The 20,985-nt window shown below is 37.5% G+C and overlaps 1 protein-coding gene across 1 annotated transcript in view; it reads left to right on the forward strand.

Moving 5' to 3' along the window:
- Positions 1 to 20,985, forward strand: part of pcdh15b (protocadherin-related 15b) — a 718,592-nt gene that overhangs the window by 96,124 nt on the left and 601,483 nt on the right. The window contains exon 2 of the mRNA XM_051923141.1: positions 18,336 to 18,457. Within this exon, the coding sequence (XP_051779101.1) occupies positions 18,364 to 18,457 (94 nt within the window). The 5' untranslated portion in view covers positions 18,336 to 18,363. The remainder of the gene's footprint in view (positions 1 to 18,335; positions 18,458 to 20,985) is intronic.

Raw genomic sequence — 20,985 nt, forward strand, 5'->3', positions numbered from 1 at the left:
ACTTGAATTTAATAATCACAATTCTGAAATGAAATCACCTCTTTGTAATGTAATAGATATGCATTTCTGAAACTACTCATGTTTCAATAGAGCATTTATTTCAAAAACAAAAACAATTTAATCCAATTAATAATAGATAGCATATGTATACACACTGTTGTAATAAACATCAGAATACTTTCAACCTGAAAAAATAATACAATTGATACATCATACATGGTATTGTATTTTATTAAATTAATGGTCATTTCAATAATTGCCAATGAAAATACTGTACATTTGAACATCATCTCTCCAGAAGATCTCTGCAGGCCCTGCTCCATACAGTTTTAAGACTTGTGTGAATTTGTCAGTTTGCTGCTTTGATTCCATCTCAGAAATTGCTGAAGTCAAATTAAATTTTAAAGTATCAATCATCTTGGTAGAACTGGCATACTTTTCAAGTTGTATTGGCAACTGGAGCTTGGCAATGTAATAATAATAACAGAAGTAATAGTAGAAATAATCTAGTAATCCATTGTTAAACATGCCAGCTGCAATTCAGATCAGAGTCAGAGTCTGTGTCTGTCTAACAGAAGTCAGTTCAAGGTCACTCATCTGGGCCAACATCATAGTTTGGTTTAAAATAATAAAGGTTTTACAGTATATTGTATTTAGGAGAATAGATTGGTAGTCTTCTGCTAGCAATATTATATACAGTAACCATATTAACATAAGGAGTAGATAAAGAAAAAATATTCATTTTTAAGTCATCTAAGTGTGTGCAGCATGACAGCAGACAATGCAATTCAATTTCACTTTAATTCTAAGTAGCCAAGGCATATAACAGATGTCTTATATTAAGCTAACAAATAGCTGACACTGTTAGTAGCTGCTTATCCTTGAATATCTTGTCACATGCGCTCTTTTCCATTAGTTCAAAAAGACTTGGGCTCATCTTATCATTCTTTTCTCCTAGTCATTTCAGAATGAAAATGATAAGTGTCTTTCTCATTTACAATTCCTTGTGTCCTTAGGTTTTCTGCAAAAAATGTAATCTGTTGAATTTTGTGATAAATGCTGTAATATCATTTATTGTGTTTTTTTTTTTCATTTTATACCACAGATTGTAGCTTTATGGTGATAACATTTAAATTATTTAAATGTTTGTTTTTAGGATTTACACCATTGGCACTGATAATTTGTCTGTGCTGTATCTTAATAAATGATTTTAAGATTCAGTGTAGCAGGATGGTGCAATGGGTAACACTGCTGTCTAATGCTTAACTTTCATTCCCAGGCCCTCCAGTTAACTTTAAATTTTGCACATTTAACCAGCTACTACATTTATTTTTTGAGTAGTATTACGGTTTTCTATCAAAATTAAAAAATGTTATTTTTTTTAATTAGTTACTTTAAATTGGTCCAGTGTTGGTTTATTTATTAGTATTCCTTATGAACTGATTTTCGTAAAGGTCAGAGCTTTGTATTAAAAAAAGAGGGTTTAGAAACAGATTGGATAAGGGCTAAAATTCAATATGACATAGAGTTTCTTTCTCATACAGATTTTTTATGTTTAATAGTGTTGGGAGATACAGTGTTGCATGAAGTTTTACAGTTTGTTCCAGGATCTGTTAGGTAGATCTCTCTCTCTCTCTGTTGCTCCCTTTAAAATTATGTAGAATTTTATAATAAACAAGGATGCATACTCTCATCTATTCAAGTAATGATATTTTAATAATGAAGCAGTGATTACCGAGACCATTAGATTGTCATATATTCAATATGCATCCAAATACCTGAACAGTTTCTTATTTTTTCATAATCAGGTAGCAAATTATTTTTAAAAAATGTTAAGGATTACTGTGTAACTTGCCCTGTAGCTGAAGATAATGAAGGGAGTTATGAGAGTAAAATTAATAGTATGGGTCACCTTTAATGCAAGCAACACTGTTGGAAGAAGAACAGTCCCAGTAATCAACATCTAAATCAAAGAGCTGCTAATTTGGTTTAACTCTAAACACAGTAATTAATTTTAAGGCATAAAATACTGCATATTAAATTAGGCAATACACTCTTATAAATTTCTCATCATCTGTAACTCAGATTATGTGACTTTTTATGAAAAGGCTGCATGATACCAATGAACAGAAATGACATATTCAGGGTATATTGTAATCTTTTTACACAAACAAACAAAAAAAATCTACAGATTGTACAAGACAATTCTGTGCTTATTCCATTATGTTTATTTTGGGCCATGCAGTTTTCATCTCGTAGTAGTACTTAATTTCTTCATTCGCGTTGTCTGTTCAAAGTGTCTAAAGTGGGAGTACAAGGAAGAAAAAATTAATGGAGTGCAAATTGACTAAAATAAATAACTGTGTTTATTTAAAACACTTAAGGTTAAAATGTAAAGCAGTAAAGTATTGTGGGTCTGCAATTTAGCAGACTCTTACATCTAGATTCATAACTGAAGGTGAGAATGAAAAAATGTACTTGTTATGGGAAATTGCAATGTCTAGTGTGGAAAAATAAATTTGCAATGAAAGGAAAGAGTTTTTAGATTTGACCAAAGAAAAGCATGATAATTTTGTTCAAAATGTAATTTTGTAAGGGAACAGATAAGATTTGCACCTCTATAATTACCTTAGTTTCTTCATGCTGAGGAATAGAAGTAAATGCTAGTAATTTTATTCAGTAAACTGATTAGGGATTATACAGTACCAGCTGTTGGAGGACTGTCCACAGTGATGACTATGATTTAATCTGAGACTAGTTCAGTTAAGCTGTTTGAAGAAAAAACTCTATGTAGTTTTTCTACTGTATTTTAAAAGATGGTTAATTTTTAAAATGAATGTCAAGCTTTGTATTAAGTTTAACTTTGTAAATTTACAGTAGTATTAGCTTCCATTAAATGGAAACTTAAAAGATTAAAAAAAGATTAATTTTGCAGATTAGATGATAAATAGATGTATTTGAATGCTGTGCTGTCATTTTTGTGATTCATAGTGTAGCAGTTTTCAATCATACAACATAATTTTGTTAAAGTGAGCTCTTATTTAAGAGACACTTATCGTCTGAGTTTAACTTAAAATAAGTATTGTACCTGTCGCTTCCAGTCTGAAAGCAATTTAATTTTACTTACCCATTTTTTTCATCTTAAATGAATCTGCTTCTTATCAAAAGATTTTTGTTTTCCATAACAGTCCAGTCCTTCTCTAAAGTATGTCCTTTTACTGCTGTAGGCCAACATACTTAATAATGGTTAGAAATTTATTGGTATTTGATGGTATAGTGGTATATTGTTAATACTTTAAGAGATGCAAAAATATCCATCTTTCCTTCTAACCTGATTAATCCAGATAAGGGTGTGGAAATATAGATTATTTGGACACAACTCATTAACAACCTGGATTGGGCTTGGATACAAAGGTATACTTTTCCTAAACCATTTAGTCCTATGCTAACAAATTTGGTACACCTTCTAATGTTTATCATCTTGTCCTAATGTGCCAATGTGTAGACTTCTTAGCCCAATACTTTAGGCTTTATCTGCCAGTGCAGCTGCAGGTTTATTTTGCAAGCAATCGTTTAATCAGAAAGTAATTCTTTAGTTCAGCTAAACTTGTTATTTAATTAGGTGTAATAGCAGCAACAAGAACTTTAAAGGCTTGGATAGCCAAATATTGCTTTATCCAGCCATTTATTTTCTGAATCCACTTACTCCATTGTAGGACCATGGGGTATCAGACAGACAATAATGGGGTCAAGGAAGAAAGGAACTAATCCACGGAATTGGACCATTAGAGAGTACACTTGGACCCACGCCTACATTCAGTCACAACGGGCCAAATTACAGTTGCCATCTGACTGCTACTTATTTATTTAAACCATGTAAGGAAACTGGAGTCCTACAAGAGAAGAAAGGAAACCCCCAGATTCTAACACTGCTGTCTTATAGCTTCAGAGCTTTGGTTTAAAATCCTAAGAAGCTTTGTTTGTACTAATCATTCTGCATGGGTTTTTCTCCAGGTATCCTGTTTTTTTTATTAACCACACCCCGTAGTGCATAGTGTTAGGTTATTTGGTAATTTTAAATTGGTCTTTAACCTGTTATTTTGCCCTGTAAGTAATTGACTACATTTTGTCCAGTGTTGCCTGTGAAGCTGCCTGGAGAGGCTTTAGCCTCCACAGCCCCAAACTGGTGTAAATAGGTTCAGTAATGAACACCATGTTATGTTCTTGCATTGCATACTCTAGACCAGAGGTGGGCAAAGTCGTTCCTGTAGGGCCGCAGTGGCTGCAAGTTTTTGCTCCAACCCAATGACCTAATAAGGAGCACCTATTGCTCAAGTAACACTTCTGCTTCATTTTAGTTGTCTCGCTCGTTAAGATTTTGAACCCTTATTGCTTATTTTAGTCTTAAACAGCTGTATTCTCAGTTTTTAATTGCCCCTTATTAGCAATAAGATGCAAATGACAAAGGAAAGCAGCTGTTCTCCATTTAGCTTGTTACTATTTACACCTGTGTGTAATGATTGTGCACTATTTGGTTTAATTAAATACTTGGAAGTAAAGTGAAGAGAAAAAAGTGAAGGATTGAGAATTATTCCTCCATTTTAGATTTTGATAATATCCTTAGAAAGGAAAAAAAAATCTAGGATATGAGAGTGACCTGACAAGTCAGAGTTAAAGCACTAACAAGTAATGACATTTAATTTTTGGGAAGGATTGTTTTCTAATTAAGCAACTGGGTTGGATCAAAATCCCGCAACCATTGCAGCCCTCCAGGACTGATTTTGCCCACCCCTGTTCTAGACACTCTAAAATGTACTAATAAATTCTTGGCACCAAAAAAATATGAAGGAAATTAACCAGTGTTGACTTTAAACATAGCAAATGCTGACATTTGAGTCTTTTCCATGTTTTATAAAGCAAACATCTCAATACGCTTTGTCCATGTCAGCATGGCCTGATCCAACAGTCTTTATTCATCACATAAATAAATAAGTACCAGAAGTAAAAGTAACCATCTGTTGAATGATATAAAGCCAAGCAATGATATTATCATAGGAATCCTCACTTGATGTCAAATGACGACTCTAGACTCAGCTTACCACAGCAGATGTTTATTAGAATGAACTAAGTGGCTAAGCCTCCCATTGCAGGTGCTTCACATAATTAAGTCATCATCTGTCCCAGCTCACCTTAATATGTTACAGGACTTATAACTGTGAAATTAAATAAATTTACATATGTTGCCTTGTGTAAATTAAGGCCCTTCAAATAATGATAGATGTTGTCAAGGTTCAGAGTATGTCTTTTCATACATTTCCATAACCATTGAAAATTTGAAGTGTTGTGAGGTGAAATCCAAAAATAATTAGCAGAAAGAACACACTTCCAGTGCATTACCTTTGGGGTTTGGATGGCTATTGGTCACTGACCAAGTAATAAAAATGGCAATTCTTAAAAACCTAGGAATTTATAGTAATGTGAAGCTCGCTATTAAAATTATACTTAAATATGCTTCAGCCACATTTTCTGTAATTTATCAGTGGGAAATGTATGTGACTTGGTTAACAGAAAATTAGTCAAAATGCTGCTGTATTAGGTGGCTGATCCAGACTCCTGTAACAATAAACATTGATTTTGAACATTGGCTTCTATTGAGCTCATTGCATTGATTAGTACTTTTTAATGTGTGTGTCTGAGGCTGTAAACTATTTTGTGGCTGTGTGTTCAGTAAATACCTGATAATCTAAAAAAGAATCTTGCTATTTGGGATAAACTGATGCAGAATACAGTAGTATCCTTAAAAGTTTCAAGGCAAGTAATACGGATACTTATCAAAGAAGAGCACTTTGTTTCCAAAGAATACTTTGTTTTTCATTTGTTTGACAGAGCATGTCATATGTGTGATACAATTTACACTAATACACTAAAATACACTAATACATTAAAATGGGACAAACACATCACTTCCATCATCAAGAAAGCCAGACAGAGATTGTTTTTCCTTCGCTAGTGTTTTATCTTGGTAGAGTAATGTATTGCTCTGCTTTACCCTATTGTATCTATAATAATAAAAGGCAAAACCCTCACTGACTCACTCACTCACTCACTGACTGACTGACTCACTCATCACTAATTCTCCAACTTCCCGTGTAGGTGGAAGGCTGAAATTTGGCAGGCTCATTCCTTACAGCTTACTTACAAAAGTTAGGCAGGTTTCATTTCGAAATTCAAAGCGTAATGGTCATAACTGGAACATATTTTTTGTCCATACACTGTAATGGAGGAGGCGGAGTCACGTATCGCGTCATCACGCCTCCTACGTAATCACGTGAACTAAAAACAAGGAAGACATTTACAGCACGAGTCACACGCGGGAACGAAGGTAAATGACGTTAATTTTTGACTGTCTTTTAATACTGTGTGAGCATACATATTAACACGTGCAATTAAACGTGTGCATTTACGGGGTGATTTCTGAGGCTTAAAAGCTCACCTTTTATCAAACGCGGGAAGAAAGGTAACTGACGTTGTTCACTGTCTTTTAATACTGTGTAACCATACATATTAACACATGTCCAATTAAACGTGTGCATTTACGGGCTGATTTGTCAGGCTTAAAAGCTCGCCTTTTACTAAAAAGGTAAATGCAAAACTATTTTCAATCAGTTTATTGAAACGCTCCCGTTAAGGATTGCAATAACATATTCGCGAGATAAAAGAACGAAGTAGGGGGAAATGGAGGAACAGCCGCAAACAGCGAAGAGCAAAAAATTAATTAAACAATTGAGAACGGAGCGAGTTCAGCATACAAGCATGTTCATAAGGGAAACAAAGCACGGTGTAAAACGTAAGTTTAAATTAAGTTTATAGAAACGCTCCCGCTGCGGATTGCAATAACATATTCGCGAGATAAAACTTTAATGAGAAGACACGAGGTATAAACGAAGCACACGCCGTGGCGCAACGTTAGGGGCAACAGTTTCAACCATTCTATGATCTGCTTCTCTCAACTGAAAGACGGCACATGGCGGATGTTAGCCGACTTGCTGACCGCAACGTTAGGGGCTTCAACTATGGCGCTGACGCAACATCTCAGTGCCAACACTTTGCAGACTGTACTTAAAAGACACGCCCTCCTCACTGGACAGTTAAAAACACCAATCAAACTAACGATGACATCAAGTATTACCCAATCAAAAGTAGGAAGGAGGCATCTTCATAAAATGCGTGTGGGATGATTTGCATGAGACGCTGCTTTAAAAAAAAAATGATAAAAAAAATACGGGATAAATCCCGTCCAGTATTGATTCAAAACGGGACGCGCAATTTAATTCTCAAACGCGGCACGATTCCGTATTTTAAAGGACGGGTGGCAACCCTACAGTGCCAGGTAACCACCCATACAATCAGATTGTGATTCAGACTAGGAATGCAATGAATGTAATTACCCCGATCTACATACAAGGCGAAAGTCTTGCAACATTCAAAGATGATGGTTTGGGATAATTAGTACTTATTAAGTACAACATTGAACATAAAAGAGCTTATGAAGCCTTGAACCGAAAAAAGCAAGATCTCAGAGATCGTAAAAAAAAAAAAGGAGGTAATGTCGTTTTACTCGCTGTAGATTTTAGTCAAACATTACCAGTTATTCCACGAGGGAGACCAGCAGATGAACTCAACGCGTGTTTAAAATCCATGCTTCTCCCACGGTCGGTTATATGTCAAGTCTTCTCGGGTAGGTACACCAAAAAATTTATACATTTAAGCATGTAATGGGCAAAGAAAAAATGAGGTATACCCGAAGGCACTGCAGTAGTACTCAATGTAACTTTACTTCTTAAATGTTAATGTTTTACTGTTTAATAATTTATACGCTTCTTATATATTGTTCAAATTCTTTTATCAAAATACCAGTGACAGCGCAATGCACGATAACATGGACTGAATACACCATACGCATCTGCCCACGGCCGCCCTGGTGTGCGCAGATAGGAGTTGATTCTAAAATAAAATAAACATAAAAAGAGTAATACATTCATCACCCATAAAGCGGATAGCAGACGTGACGTATTATATGTGTACCACATTTCAAGTCAATACGTGAAACGGTTTGCAAGCTACATGTGATTTAAAATCCTGGACAGACCAACGAAAAGCCACGGTAGCAAATTATAGAAGAAGATTTTACTGTTTAATAATTTATATTTATATGAAATGTGCTTCTTATATATTACTTCATATTCTCATATGATAATGATGCTAATGTTGTTTATATTGATTTCTATGTTATTGTAAGTGCATCTATGTGTGTATATGTATGTATGTATGTGTATATATATATATATATATATATATATATATATATATATATATATATATATATAAAAAATATATGTGTATATAAAAAATATATGTGTATATGTATATATAATATATCTGTATATGTGTGTATATGTGTGTGTGTATATGTATATATATATATGACAGCAACACTCATAACAATGACAACACAATTACATTGACAATCATGTTACGTTATTTTTAAAATGTTTCCTTTACTTTTTCATAACCTCTTTAACACACTACTTCTCCGCTGCGAAGCGCGGGTATTTTGCTAGTTATTAATATATAGCCTTTGTCAGAATGCCTCTAATCTCAGACTTACCACTTTTTATAAGGTATTGTACCTTATAACTCCTCCCCACCTTCCCTTCTATATCTATAACCTCAGGCAATTAAGTGTAGTAAAAGACAAGCAGGAGTTAAGTTATACATAAAACAATGTATTATTGATAATATTCTTAAATAATAACAATATGCAAAGTGCATTTGAATATTGGCAACTGTACAACCTGATTAAATGGTGATGTGTAGTTTCAGGCAGCACACAGACTTGTAGTTATTTAAAATGTCTCTAGTTAAGGCATCATTGGCGCTCAGCTTTCTTCAGAACAGGCCACAAGCCTGTTCAAATATGGCTGCCGAGCTGTGGTCTCCATTGTGTTGTCCTTTCAGTTCATCAGTTTGGTCTTCATGATCAGAGGTTAGTAAGAGAGAGAGAATGTGGTTGAACAAGCAGCTTTATAGATTCTCTGTCCAACCCCTACAGCCAATATGACATCATGGTACTTAAAAGCTTCTGATAGAAGCCAAACAGCCATGCTTCAGACCAATGAGGCAAAGACCATCTTAATACCTGCCATTCCCCAAAACCATATGTTAAGGTGCAGTTTGGCTTCCTTGCAGGGGTTGAAAGACTTTAGCAGGGAAACACCAAAATGGTTTAAGGCACATCCCCCCCCCGCCCCATCTCTGTCGTAAAATTCAAAAAGACCCATTCCTAAAGGGGGGGGGGGGAATTCTGACCTCCTTTATTGTTTACCTCTGAGAGTATTCTGACCTCCTTTATTGTTTGATTTCCTTTGGCTTCCTCTTTTTCTATGACTTGGTTGCAACAAGTGATTTGTTCAACTGAGAAAATCATTGGCTGTTTTCTCTCAACATTAAAAGATCTGTTCATCGTCAGAGCAAAAAAGAGAGTAGTAATGATTGTAGCTGACTCTGCCCCAGAAGCCAGCTGTTCATTAAATTGCCATCAAAGAGGAGGTACAGGTCTACTGTGACCCCAACTACATGCCATCTCTGCAGATTCTTTCCTCAAGTTATTCAGATCCTACATAACCTTACATAGGTTTCTTCTAACTGTTTTTCCAACATATAACTTAAATACTTCATACTTGCTCAACTTGTACTATTTGATATCTACAGTATATTATTCTCTATAGTTTTTCTATTTATTTGAGTTAACTATTGAAGAAGAACATTGAAGTTTGTAAAAGCTTTGTTCAAGAAATTGTTGTATGTGTATAGTGATTTACACAGTGTCAGGTTAATGGTGAGTTGAAATTATGCTGTCTTGAGTTGTAAATGTCTTGTATCCAATGTTTTGCACTTAACCAAAGTAAATTCTGGTATGTTTCACATGCTAGCAATAAAGTGATTCTGATTCTGATTAAGTATGTGACATGAAATATTCACGCTGCTCACGGAGGATTTAATAATATCCATGTATACAAGTGAAAATACATGAAATTAGAGTCCTTGTACCCTAAACTGAAGTAAAAATATGTAAAAACAATAAATTGAGTAATGAACGAAAATTATACCAGAAACCATAATAATGGAAAAATATGATAATGAAAAATGGATTCAAACTGAGGTGAATACTGTATAGGGTAATTAGTACAGCTGTCTCACAGCTCTTTAAGTCAAGGTTCAAATCATGGTATGAACGTTGCCTGTGTGGCATGTACACGTTCTGTGTCTGCTATGAATTTTCTTTGGGTATGTCAAATTCATCCTTTTTTCCTAAACACATACAGAGTAAGTTAACTTTTGACCTTAAATTAGCTGGTACAACTGCTTGTAAGTCCTTGAGTGAATCTTCTCAACGACTGATTAGTACTCTGTCCATGACCTGATGCTACAGAGAGAGGCCTCAGCATTCCACTAAAATAAATTGAAATAAGTGGGCCTGGGGAAAGTAAATGAATGATGAAATACTTTATAAAAGCATAATAAAAGTTAATACTAAAAGATATCTCTCAAAGGGTTGGTCTAATCATGGGTAAATATTCGACTGTGTAAGTTTAGAAAGATGTAAGAAAGGGCAGAGCAGGCTCTTTTTTTCATAGGAGACTGCACACCTTTAATGTGGGTAGTTCTTGTGTGTATTTAAGGAGGTTGTTGTTGTAATATTTATTAATTAGGCATTTGTAAACAGCTAAATTTCTTCCTTGGGACAAATAAAATGGTATCTATCTGTGTTTGTGATTTATGAAGTTGAATTTGGGTTAAACTCTCATGTACAGACTTAGCAAGACTATGTTCTGCCTTTGCTTGAAATCTGTTCATTGCCTCAGAATCCAAAATGGTTTCTGAATGTTTAATGATATACTGCTCAGAAAGAACTGGAGTAGTTTTGACATATTTACTTTATAGGTGAAGCCACTCTGTTATGATGTATCTGCTATAGACAAAACAAGGAAGGTAAAAAATTGACATAACATGCATAAAGTAATATGTTTTTCTGAGAGATTCTTTTCAGAGAAGAGTTGCTTAAAATATGTAAATACATAATCCGTATACCTTGGCAACTCTCCAGGTGGACATGCTGTCCAGTCACACCCTCTGGAAATGACCACCTATCTGCCACAGTGTTATGTAGGTGTCCCCTTGGCCTGGTCTAGCCACTCAGGTCCTCGACAATGAGGATCCTGCAAGCCGGATCACTCTTGGGGAATCACGGGACATGGCCATCGTGCCATAACCGACGCTCCCTCACAATGCAGGACTCGATGAGCAAAACCTCACTTGACACAAAGTCAAACCAGCAGTATCCAAGAATTCTCGGTACCAAAGGAATCCAGTCTTCGTCTCAGGTCACTGGATAGCATCCATGTCTCGCAACCATATAGCAAAACAGGGAGCACTAGGACTCTAGAAAATTGGACCTTTGTCCTTTTGCAGAGATATTGGGAGCGCCACACACCCCTTTCCAGCGACCTCATGACCCCCATACTCACCCAATTCGTCTACTGACTTCATAGGAAGAGTCACTAGTGACATGAATGTTGTTCCCGAGGTAAGTAAACCTCAAGACAAGGTCGACTTTCCCTGCACAGACAGACATACTGCTGATGGCTGTGCCAAAGAGGTTATTAAAGGCCTGGATCTTGGTTTTGTCCAGGACATTCACAAGCCCAGACACTCGGGCTCCTCGCTCAGACTCTCGAGAGCCCTGATTAGAGCCTCCATTGACTCCGCGAAGATCGCAGCATCATCAGCAAAGTCAAGATCAGTGAATCTTGCTTTACCAACAGATACCCCATGGGCAGGGTCATGAGATCCAGAGACTAACACCAAGGCCATGCAAACATTGAACAGAGTAGAAGCAAGAACACACCCTTGATGAACCCCAGAATCAACTGGAAAAAGTGCAGAGGTTCTGCCTCCACTCTGCATAGCACTCACAGTACCAGTGTTAAGTCTGGCCATGATATCCAGCAACTTCTGGGGAATCCTGCCAAGTCTCAAGATGTCCCACAGGACAGCTTGATCAACTGAGTGGAACGCTTTACCAAAATCAACAAAGGCTGCAAGAAACTGCTGATTTTCTAGTTTGTGCTCAATGATAACACTCAGTGCCAGGATGTGGTTGATGGTAGACTTCTTAGACGTAAGACCAGACTCCTTCAGTCGATGGTAGGTGAGCAAGTAATCATGGGTCTTATTGAGGATCACCATAACAAGGACCTTACCAGGCACTGAGAGCAGTGTTATCCCCCGTAGTTGCCGTAATCTAGGCAATCACCCTTCCCTTTCCTGGTAGGAATGACAAGTCCCATTTTCCAGTCAGCGGGGATAACACCTGTCTTCCAAATGGAAGCAAAGATTGCTTGCAATGCCAGGAGGACAGCCTTGCCACCAGCCCGGAGAAGTTCACCCTGGATACCACAGATCCCTGCACCTTTCCCTACCCTCAGCTGGTTCACCACCTGTGCAATCTCAGTCAGTCAGTCAGTTTCCAACCCACTATATCCTAACACAGGGTCACGGGGGTCTGCTGGAGCCAATCCCAGCCAGCACAGGGCACAAGGCAGGAACAAATCCCGGGCAGGGTGCCAGCCCACTGCAGAGCACACACACATACACACACACCCATACACTAAGCACACACTAGGGACAATTTAGGGTCACCAATGCACCTAACCTGCATGTCTTTGGACTGTGGGAGGAAACCGGAGCACCCGGAGGAAACCCACGCAGACACTGGGAGAACATGCAAACTCCACACAGGGAGGACCCAGGAAACGAACCCAAATCTCCTTACTGTGAGGCAGCAGCACTACCATACAGTCTCAGTAATCCCAATAAATAAATGGAGATTAGGTGGTTCACAGCTAACTGAAGGATAAGCTTTAAGAACCATGGACCCAGAGATGTCCAACATTGTAGCCGGAGGATCATCTTTAAACAGCCGCTCAAAGTAGCCAGCCCAGCGGGTCAAAACTACAGAGTCATCCATAAGGACTGTTCCCTCATCCAACCTAACAGTGACTTTTCAAGGAACAGATTTGGATATGTGTAATGCTTAAATTCCTCAGTAAGCAGGACATGGGTTACTAGACCATAGATTCCTGAAACAAACACCTCCTTATCTGCCATCAGAGCCCTCGCTGCCCTCCTTCTCAGTTCCTGGTACAGACTGGAGTTGCCGTCTAGGGTGTCCTGCGAGATAAAATACCTCCTTCTGGGAAAACTGGCAACCTTCAGGGTCTTGTCATGGAAGGTCTCCCATATCACATTAGGATCGATAGTTGCACTTAAGTCTGCAAGTTCCTCACACAAACTGTGTGCAGACTCATTAGAAAGAGCCTGATTTTGGAGTCTAGCCAGATCCAGCCTTTTTATCCTAGTAGGTGGTAGCCTACTGGACATACGCTGCATCTTCAGAATAGCAACAACAAGTCAGCGGTCAGAATTCACAAACTGGGCACATCTGTAGACCTTGCAGTTCTCTAGGAGCCTCCAGCATCTGCCCAAGAGGATGTGATTCATCTCCTTCCCTGTATCACCAGTATTGAAATACCAAGTCCAGTGATGCATCTCGGGGCACTGGAACCAGGTTCCCGCGATCTGCAGGCCCTGAACTTTTGCAAAGTCAAAGAACATAGAGCCAGTTTCAACTAGGTTTCCAGACCCATGGGGAGCATCGCAATCCTCATGCCAGCCCAGTCAGTGCAAGTGGTTGCATTGAAGCATTACCAGAGGAGTGTGACCTTGCGGGCACCCATCAACCACTAAGCTCAGTTGCAAATCAAATGTCTCCCTCAATGAGGCATCACTCACCACACTCGGAGAATACACTGAGGCAAAAGACAAGGCACTCAGAGTGTGCCTTAATCTGAGTCTCATATGCTCATTGAAACATAGACACTTTCAGAATGAAGTTTGAGAACAATCAGAGCGACCAGACCAATAAAAGGTGTACACACCTATGAATATCTGGCCATTCCCCAATTCTGTGCACCTCAGTCAGAGCCGCCACTGAAATGCTGAGTTTATTAAGATCCTCTGACAGCAGAGGAAGATGATCATCATGCCAGAGAGACAAAGCATTCCATGCACCTACCCGGATGAACCACCTCAAATTGGGACCCGAGTGCTGCTGTGCAGCGGATGATGCCTCAGCACCACACCAGTTCCGATCTCCAAAAGGCCAAACCTCATTGGCTATGTGGCGGTTTCGACTCTTTCAGGGATGAGGCTTCCGAGGACTTTCCTCCATCCCCCTCATAACCTGAGCAACCACCCCATGGGCGGCTGCAGCAGAGCTACAAAAACCACCAAGTTTTCCCTGAAAAGTACACAGATGAAAGTGATGGCTTGCTCCTCACCCCAAACAACAAGAATCAGTTTCACCATGTTTATCCTTGGTACGTGGCGTGATCTAGAACTCCGGGGTTTTGCGGTGCAAAGCTGTTGTTGTCAGGTGTTGAAAGTGGCAGGTAGACAAAGGTGTGAATGATTTGATTTGGTGGTTTCTCCTGTCTCTGTAGTGGGATGTCTAGTAGAATGAGATTTTTTTTTTTCTTCTGTCCTTCCATGTAAATAGCAAATGATCAGATGCAGGTGATGGAATTGACAGGACCAATTATCGCGAGGGTCCCCGGTTCCACAGTGTTACCCTTCCCCCACCTTGTTTCCAGGGGAGCATATTTACATTCACACAGACCAAAATGGGACTCGTCACAAAGTACATTTACGATGACATTAATCATGTATTATGGCTACAACATCATACCCAGGACCATGTGCATGTATTTACCATATACTTAATTATTGGGTAATACCTCAAGAATTGTTTAAACTGTCTAATGAGCTATTCCCTAAGAAATTTTAACCTTTTATACTGTGAATACTGTTGTAGAAGGTTATAATATGGCTATTTGGTTGTATAATGATATACTGTATGTGTTTATATAATGCTATTTCTTGTTGAAGCTGTTATAAATGATGAGCTTTCAGATACAGTGTTAAGTAGTTTACAGCTACCATAAGTTACTGGAGCCATTTACTGATTCTTGAGATTAACAATGAAAAGGATAACAATAACAACATTATTGCGGCAAATCTGAGACCTCCAATTTAGTATTCAAGATGAGAAGAATATCAAGATGCCTGGCATTTTTTGCAGGGTGGTACAAAACAAATGAGCTAGTTACTATAGGTCTAAATGTTTCTGGAACAACCAGTTATTTGTCATTATTGCCTTTTACTTTGCCCTTAACATGTATTTTTTTAGTACTATTTAGCATCTAGTACTTCTGAGCTTATTAAGTAAAATTTTACTGTGAAATTAACACGAGAATTAGAAATGGAAGTAATTCTACAGCAAAGAATAATTTGTAGAACAGTAATAATAATTATATCAATAGTTTTATAATAAAATTGAAATGTTATAGAGCACCGCAGTTGTAAAGTACAATTCAATCACTGGGAGACAACTGAGGGTGAAGCAGCACACATTATTTCTTCCCTGAGCACTGCTCTTGGGGGATTCTGATGAAGTATCTGCACCCAATAATTCCCGCTATCTTAAAAGATTTTTGATACTCCAGATCAAGCATGGATCTGGTCACAAACACTGTAGGTCATTTGTTTACTTGTTATGAATATGTCCTCTTTTATTCGTCTTAAAATGAGCATTCAGAAAAGAGGGAACAGATTTTTGATGCAATAATCTGATAAATTTACTGAGTGGCAAACAAAAATCTTTTTCTTTTTTTAACACTCTTAAATATTTAAAAATTCTCTTTATTTATTGTGGGCAACATAAATAGCTGAAATTGGTGTTGTTTTATTGTTTTTATTGCAATTGTTTCAGTCCTTTTAAAGTAAATCACTTATATATTACGTTGTGTCCTGGAGATATTGAGGATAAATTGTGCAAAGGTCTAGCTAAAACAGCAACTGTTAGTGAGTTTGTCTCAGTTTTTATTTGCTTCTAAATATTTAGAATAAATATTTAGATGTAGATAATCTAAAAAATAAAATTTCGCCAGGTACAGGTATGACAGAATGCCAACTGGGTCGTCCATTTTAAAGATAAAGCAAAAATAAAGATGATGCCTTTCGTGGCATTGCTCTGCCCTAGCTTTGGGCTAAAGAAAAGAAATAAGCAAAAGGGCTCAGAAGCTGATAATCACTCTTTAGGGAGGTCCAGTTAGTGGCATGTTCCTTTCAAAAATGATGCCTTCTTCCGGAAGTCCAGAGGCTCTGTTCTCGTCGACTTGAAGGTGCAGGGTTAGGTGCCCTCACTGGGCAGATTCTTGGTGTTGCTGAGAGAGAAGAAAAAGATAAGAGTTAGCAGCAGTATCCTCTGGTGGTCCAGCAGGTGATTATATACCTTGATATAGCCTGTGAGGAGATTCACAGATGTGCATGCTTATACATCGTAATAAGAATAAGATAATGGATTACATTCCTTACGGTGGCGCAGTGGTAGCACTGCTGCCTCGCAGTTAGGAGACCTGGGTTCGCTTCCCAGGTCCTCCCTGCGTGGAGTTTGCATGTTCTCCCCGTGTCTGTGTGGGTTTCCTCCGGCCGCTCCGGTTTCCTCCCACAGTCCAAAGACATGCAGGTTAGGTGGATTGGTGATTCTAAATTGGCCCTAGTGTGTGCTTGGTGTGTTTGTGTGTGTCCTGCGGTGGGTTGGCACCCTGCCCGGAATTGGTTCCTGCCTTGTGCCCAATGTTGGCTGGGATTGGCTCCAGCAGACCCCCGTGACCCTGTGTTCGGATTCAGCGGGTTGGAAAATGGAAAAAAAAAAAAAATTCCTTCTGAGCAATTTCAATAAAGCACATTATTGACCTCTTGCTGCCATCTAGCAGGTATGTCATTTAGTATAATTTCAGCTCATAATGACCATGTTTAGTGAGGTTGTCCCAGTTTTTATTTACTTCCAGATATTTTGATCCAGAAAATCTAAAATTTTATTATTCAATATTCAAAGTTAGACTATACCAGAAATAACAGACAAAGAAACAGAAATTAATGTACACATTTAGGTCGGCACTTGCGATTTTTGACTTTACAATTCGCAGATCTGCGTATTCAAGAGTTTATCATCAATAATTAAATGGTATTTATTTTGTGAGTTTTGTGACCTATTGTGGACCTATGGTGGAAATCCGTAGATGATACTGTAGCAGTGCTACTTATATGGACTGCAAATCCCAGCAACCCTGAATGCTAGTTTTAAAACTGAGGCATAAAAAGTCAGCAGGTTCACAGTCAGTGATGTTTTTCGCTGCCCAATTAGATTATAGTTACACCCATGGATTACAGTTTTCTCCTGATCTATGATCTTGACCTGTGCCCACTTGTTCGTTTGATTTGTCTGGGTTGGAAAACGACTTTGTCTGAGAGCACTCCCATCTTCTACAAATCTTTACATACATCGACATCATGATAGGGCAAACCTTTACATAACTTTCAGGAGGCTGTTCACATGGGATTTCATTTTATAACTACACTATCATCTGCACCTATGAAACTGAACTACGTTGTGACTGTTTATTGTTTTGTGCTTAATGTTTTGTTGGTTTTCTTTTGTATCTGTAATATTAATCATCTTTGTCATTTCCTACCATAAATACATTTAAAATAAGTCAAATTTTGTAAAAACTCACAGTTCATTGTCTCAGCAGCCAGCATCACAAACGTGATTTGTTTGTGCATTGATAATTCTATTTTCCTTCTTTCACAACTTTTTGCAACTTTTATATAATACATATTTTCATATTTGTGGGTGTCCTGTGCTCTAACCACTGTGAATCGCAATGGACAACATTATATAAATGTGATAATATTAGGGTTTGTCCAATAGGACTTTATATTTCTGTTCAACCTTCTGATCAAAGTTTCTTGTGTCTGGGGTTTTGTTAAACTTTGAGTGGTTTCTTTAAGACAATGAGAAAAGTGAGCAGAATTATTGAGGTACCACATGTTTTGCACATTTCCCTTGCATTTTTTCTTGTCATGTGTAAAAGTGTGATAGGAATTTGGAAAGGTGAATAGTGAAGGCGTATTAAACTCAACAGACAGTTAAAACTACAGGTATCTGATTAAAGAACAAGTTTTACTCTCACATAAAAACTTCCATTGTGGTATGCTCCTGAAAAGGGTACAAATCTGTGAAAAAAATGTGCAGAATTTACTATTGGTGACTAATAACTGCAAGTGACATTCTGTTGATTTCTTTTCAGGTGTGCACTCAGTAAAGCTTGACAGAAAATGCAACTGAAGTCATGGGTCTTCAGATGGCTGGGAATAGGGATAGGAATTGCTTCTTTTATTGTCAGCAACTTGTCTCAAAATAACACCGAAGGTATAGTTCACTTTAATAATTTCTCTAGTAAAATTTAATAGAGTTATCCGTTATTTCTGCTTTGTATGTATATTAATTTTAAATGTTCAAAACAAACTGTTTTGTGTGCATTTTTCTTTTAGAAAATGTTATTTATTACCTTGATATATTAAAATATTCAGATATGCTAGTATGTTCCCTTTTATTTCAGTTTCCTTAAGGCAAACTTTGTAACTGGTGGTTCTTTCTGTGGAATGGTGTATAAAACACATTTTATGTACAGTGTCCTAGTCTAAAAGATATCTGCTAAAGAAATTGTTAATGGGTGAATAGAATTTAAGCAAAACTAAGCATATTATCAATTGAAACATCTAGTCAAGACATAAAATGTATTATTCCTACATTCTGAATGTTTGAGATTATCAGTGTTTAAATTGGGAATGTCTTATTCTTAAGCAACTGAATAACTTCCGTGAATACTTAGAATGTATCTAAGGACTGTTAATTAAAGCAGTTGTTACATTTAAATGCCCATTTCCTTAATATTTAATGTTCATCCAAAAATATTGAATTCCTTTCTGTTTTTATTAACCATACCATCTTACGTTGTAACTCTTATCATGCACATAGGAGATGTTGAATTATAACCCTTTTGATTTTAAAACTGGTGGCGTATATAGTACTGGTGTCATGTACTTTCCAGAATGATTGTTTTAAATGGTAATATGGGACTGAAATGGTGCTAGAATAGTAGGCACTGCAAACTACAAACAGCAGCTATAAGGGTTTGATTTTCAGGTTGGTCATTGACTGTAGAATTTGTATGGGCCTGGGCCCTGTTTTGTGTGGGGTTCTTGCATCCTCCCTGTGTTCCCCTAGCTTTCCTTGGCATACTTCAATTTAGTTTGAAAAGCCGTTCATTTCAAAAGTAGGTGAATGCTAGATTAATTAACAACTGGCATTGAGAATGGAATACTAGTGTTTTGGTAGAGTAGCAGCTCAACTTGGATTGGTTTCTTCCTTTCACCCAGTGCTGATGGGTTGAATTCCAGCACACCGAGCCTTTGAAATTTTAAAAGTGGATTTGAAGACTGGAAGGATGAAATTCGATACTACTGACAGTGAAAAACATGTTGAATAACCGATCACATAATGTTTACTCTGAAATAATTGGTTAAATTCTCCATGTCCTTAAATGAGTAAACTACTTTGAAGTGTCAATCCTTTCTCCATATCTGCTTACTTGAAGTTTTCAGTCCAGCTAGGAGGTATTGGTGAAGGTACGAGCCCATCTTAAAAATTGATTTATAGATGTAAAGTTATACATTTACTAACTGAAGTGCCTGTGATAGCCAAGATAAATGAAAGGGGAAGAACTGTCTCTTTTAGAAATTCAAAATTACTAAACACAATCCACGATTAGACAAAAACACTTTGTCAGCAAAAGGTGTGATACAGTGAGACAATGAAGCTGTTATCCAGATTAGTTGAGAAGAAATCACGGCATGTACTGTAATCCTTAAAAGTGCTCTTTGGCTGGTAAAAAAACTTTGTGTCTGCTAATAATCTCCTGTAGTGTACTGCTGACAGATGGGAATTGAAGTCCCTGTGTCAAAATCGTGAAAATCGTTTCAGCCTCTCCTGCATGATTAGCAAAAAAAAGACATCTGAAAAATTTTATTTCTATATCTTATATATAAACGTCTATGTGTGAAAGTGTGTGTGTGTCTGTCTGTCTGGCCTGGGTGGTGGTGGAGTGGGAAAAAGGGCTCCCCACCCCACTACAATGACTATCAATAAGTCACAAGATTAAACATTGGATTGCATTGGAATTTATTTTCTGGAACCACTTTTTGAGCATGGACAGTTATATGTGGCATTCTCCACAGTAAGACAAATGCAAAGTGTCAAAGTAAAAGTAGAAGAATATAAAAGACTCTCAGCCTTTAAAAATAATTTACTCTACTTTCAACAAAAAAGATAACAGTGGTATGTCTCATTTCCTAGGAACATCTGAGTACTGCGGCGTTTTCTGAACAAAGATTTTTAGTGAAGCAGTATTTAGTTGTATGAAATTAAATCAAACGTGAAAAACTGGCTGTACAAAAATTTGGGTACCCTTGTAATTTTGCTGATTTGAATGCATGTAACTGCTCAATACTGGTTACTTGCAACACCAAATTGGTTGGATTAGCTCGTTAAGCCTTGAACTTCATAGACAGGTGTGTCTAATCATGAGCAAAGGTATTTAAGGTGGTCAATTGCAAGTTGTGCTTCCCTTTGACTCTCCTCTGAAGAGTGACAGCATGGGATCACCAAAGCAACTCTCAAAAAATCTGAAAACAAAGATTGTTCAGTATCATGGTTTAGGGGAAGGCTACAAAAAGCTATCTCAGAGGTTTAAACTGTTAGTTTCAACTGTAAGGAATGTATTTAGAAAATGGAAGGCCACTGGCACAGTTGCTGTTAAACCCAGCAGGTCTAGCAGGCCAAGAAAAATACAGAAGTGGCATATGCGCAGGATTGTGAGAATGGTTACAGACAACCCA

The sequence above is a fragment of the Erpetoichthys calabaricus genome, chromosome 2 (genome assembly GCF_900747795.2).
Source record: "Erpetoichthys calabaricus chromosome 2, fErpCal1.3, whole genome shotgun sequence".
NCBI lineage: Eukaryota > Metazoa > Chordata > Cladistia > Polypteriformes > Polypteridae > Erpetoichthys > Erpetoichthys calabaricus.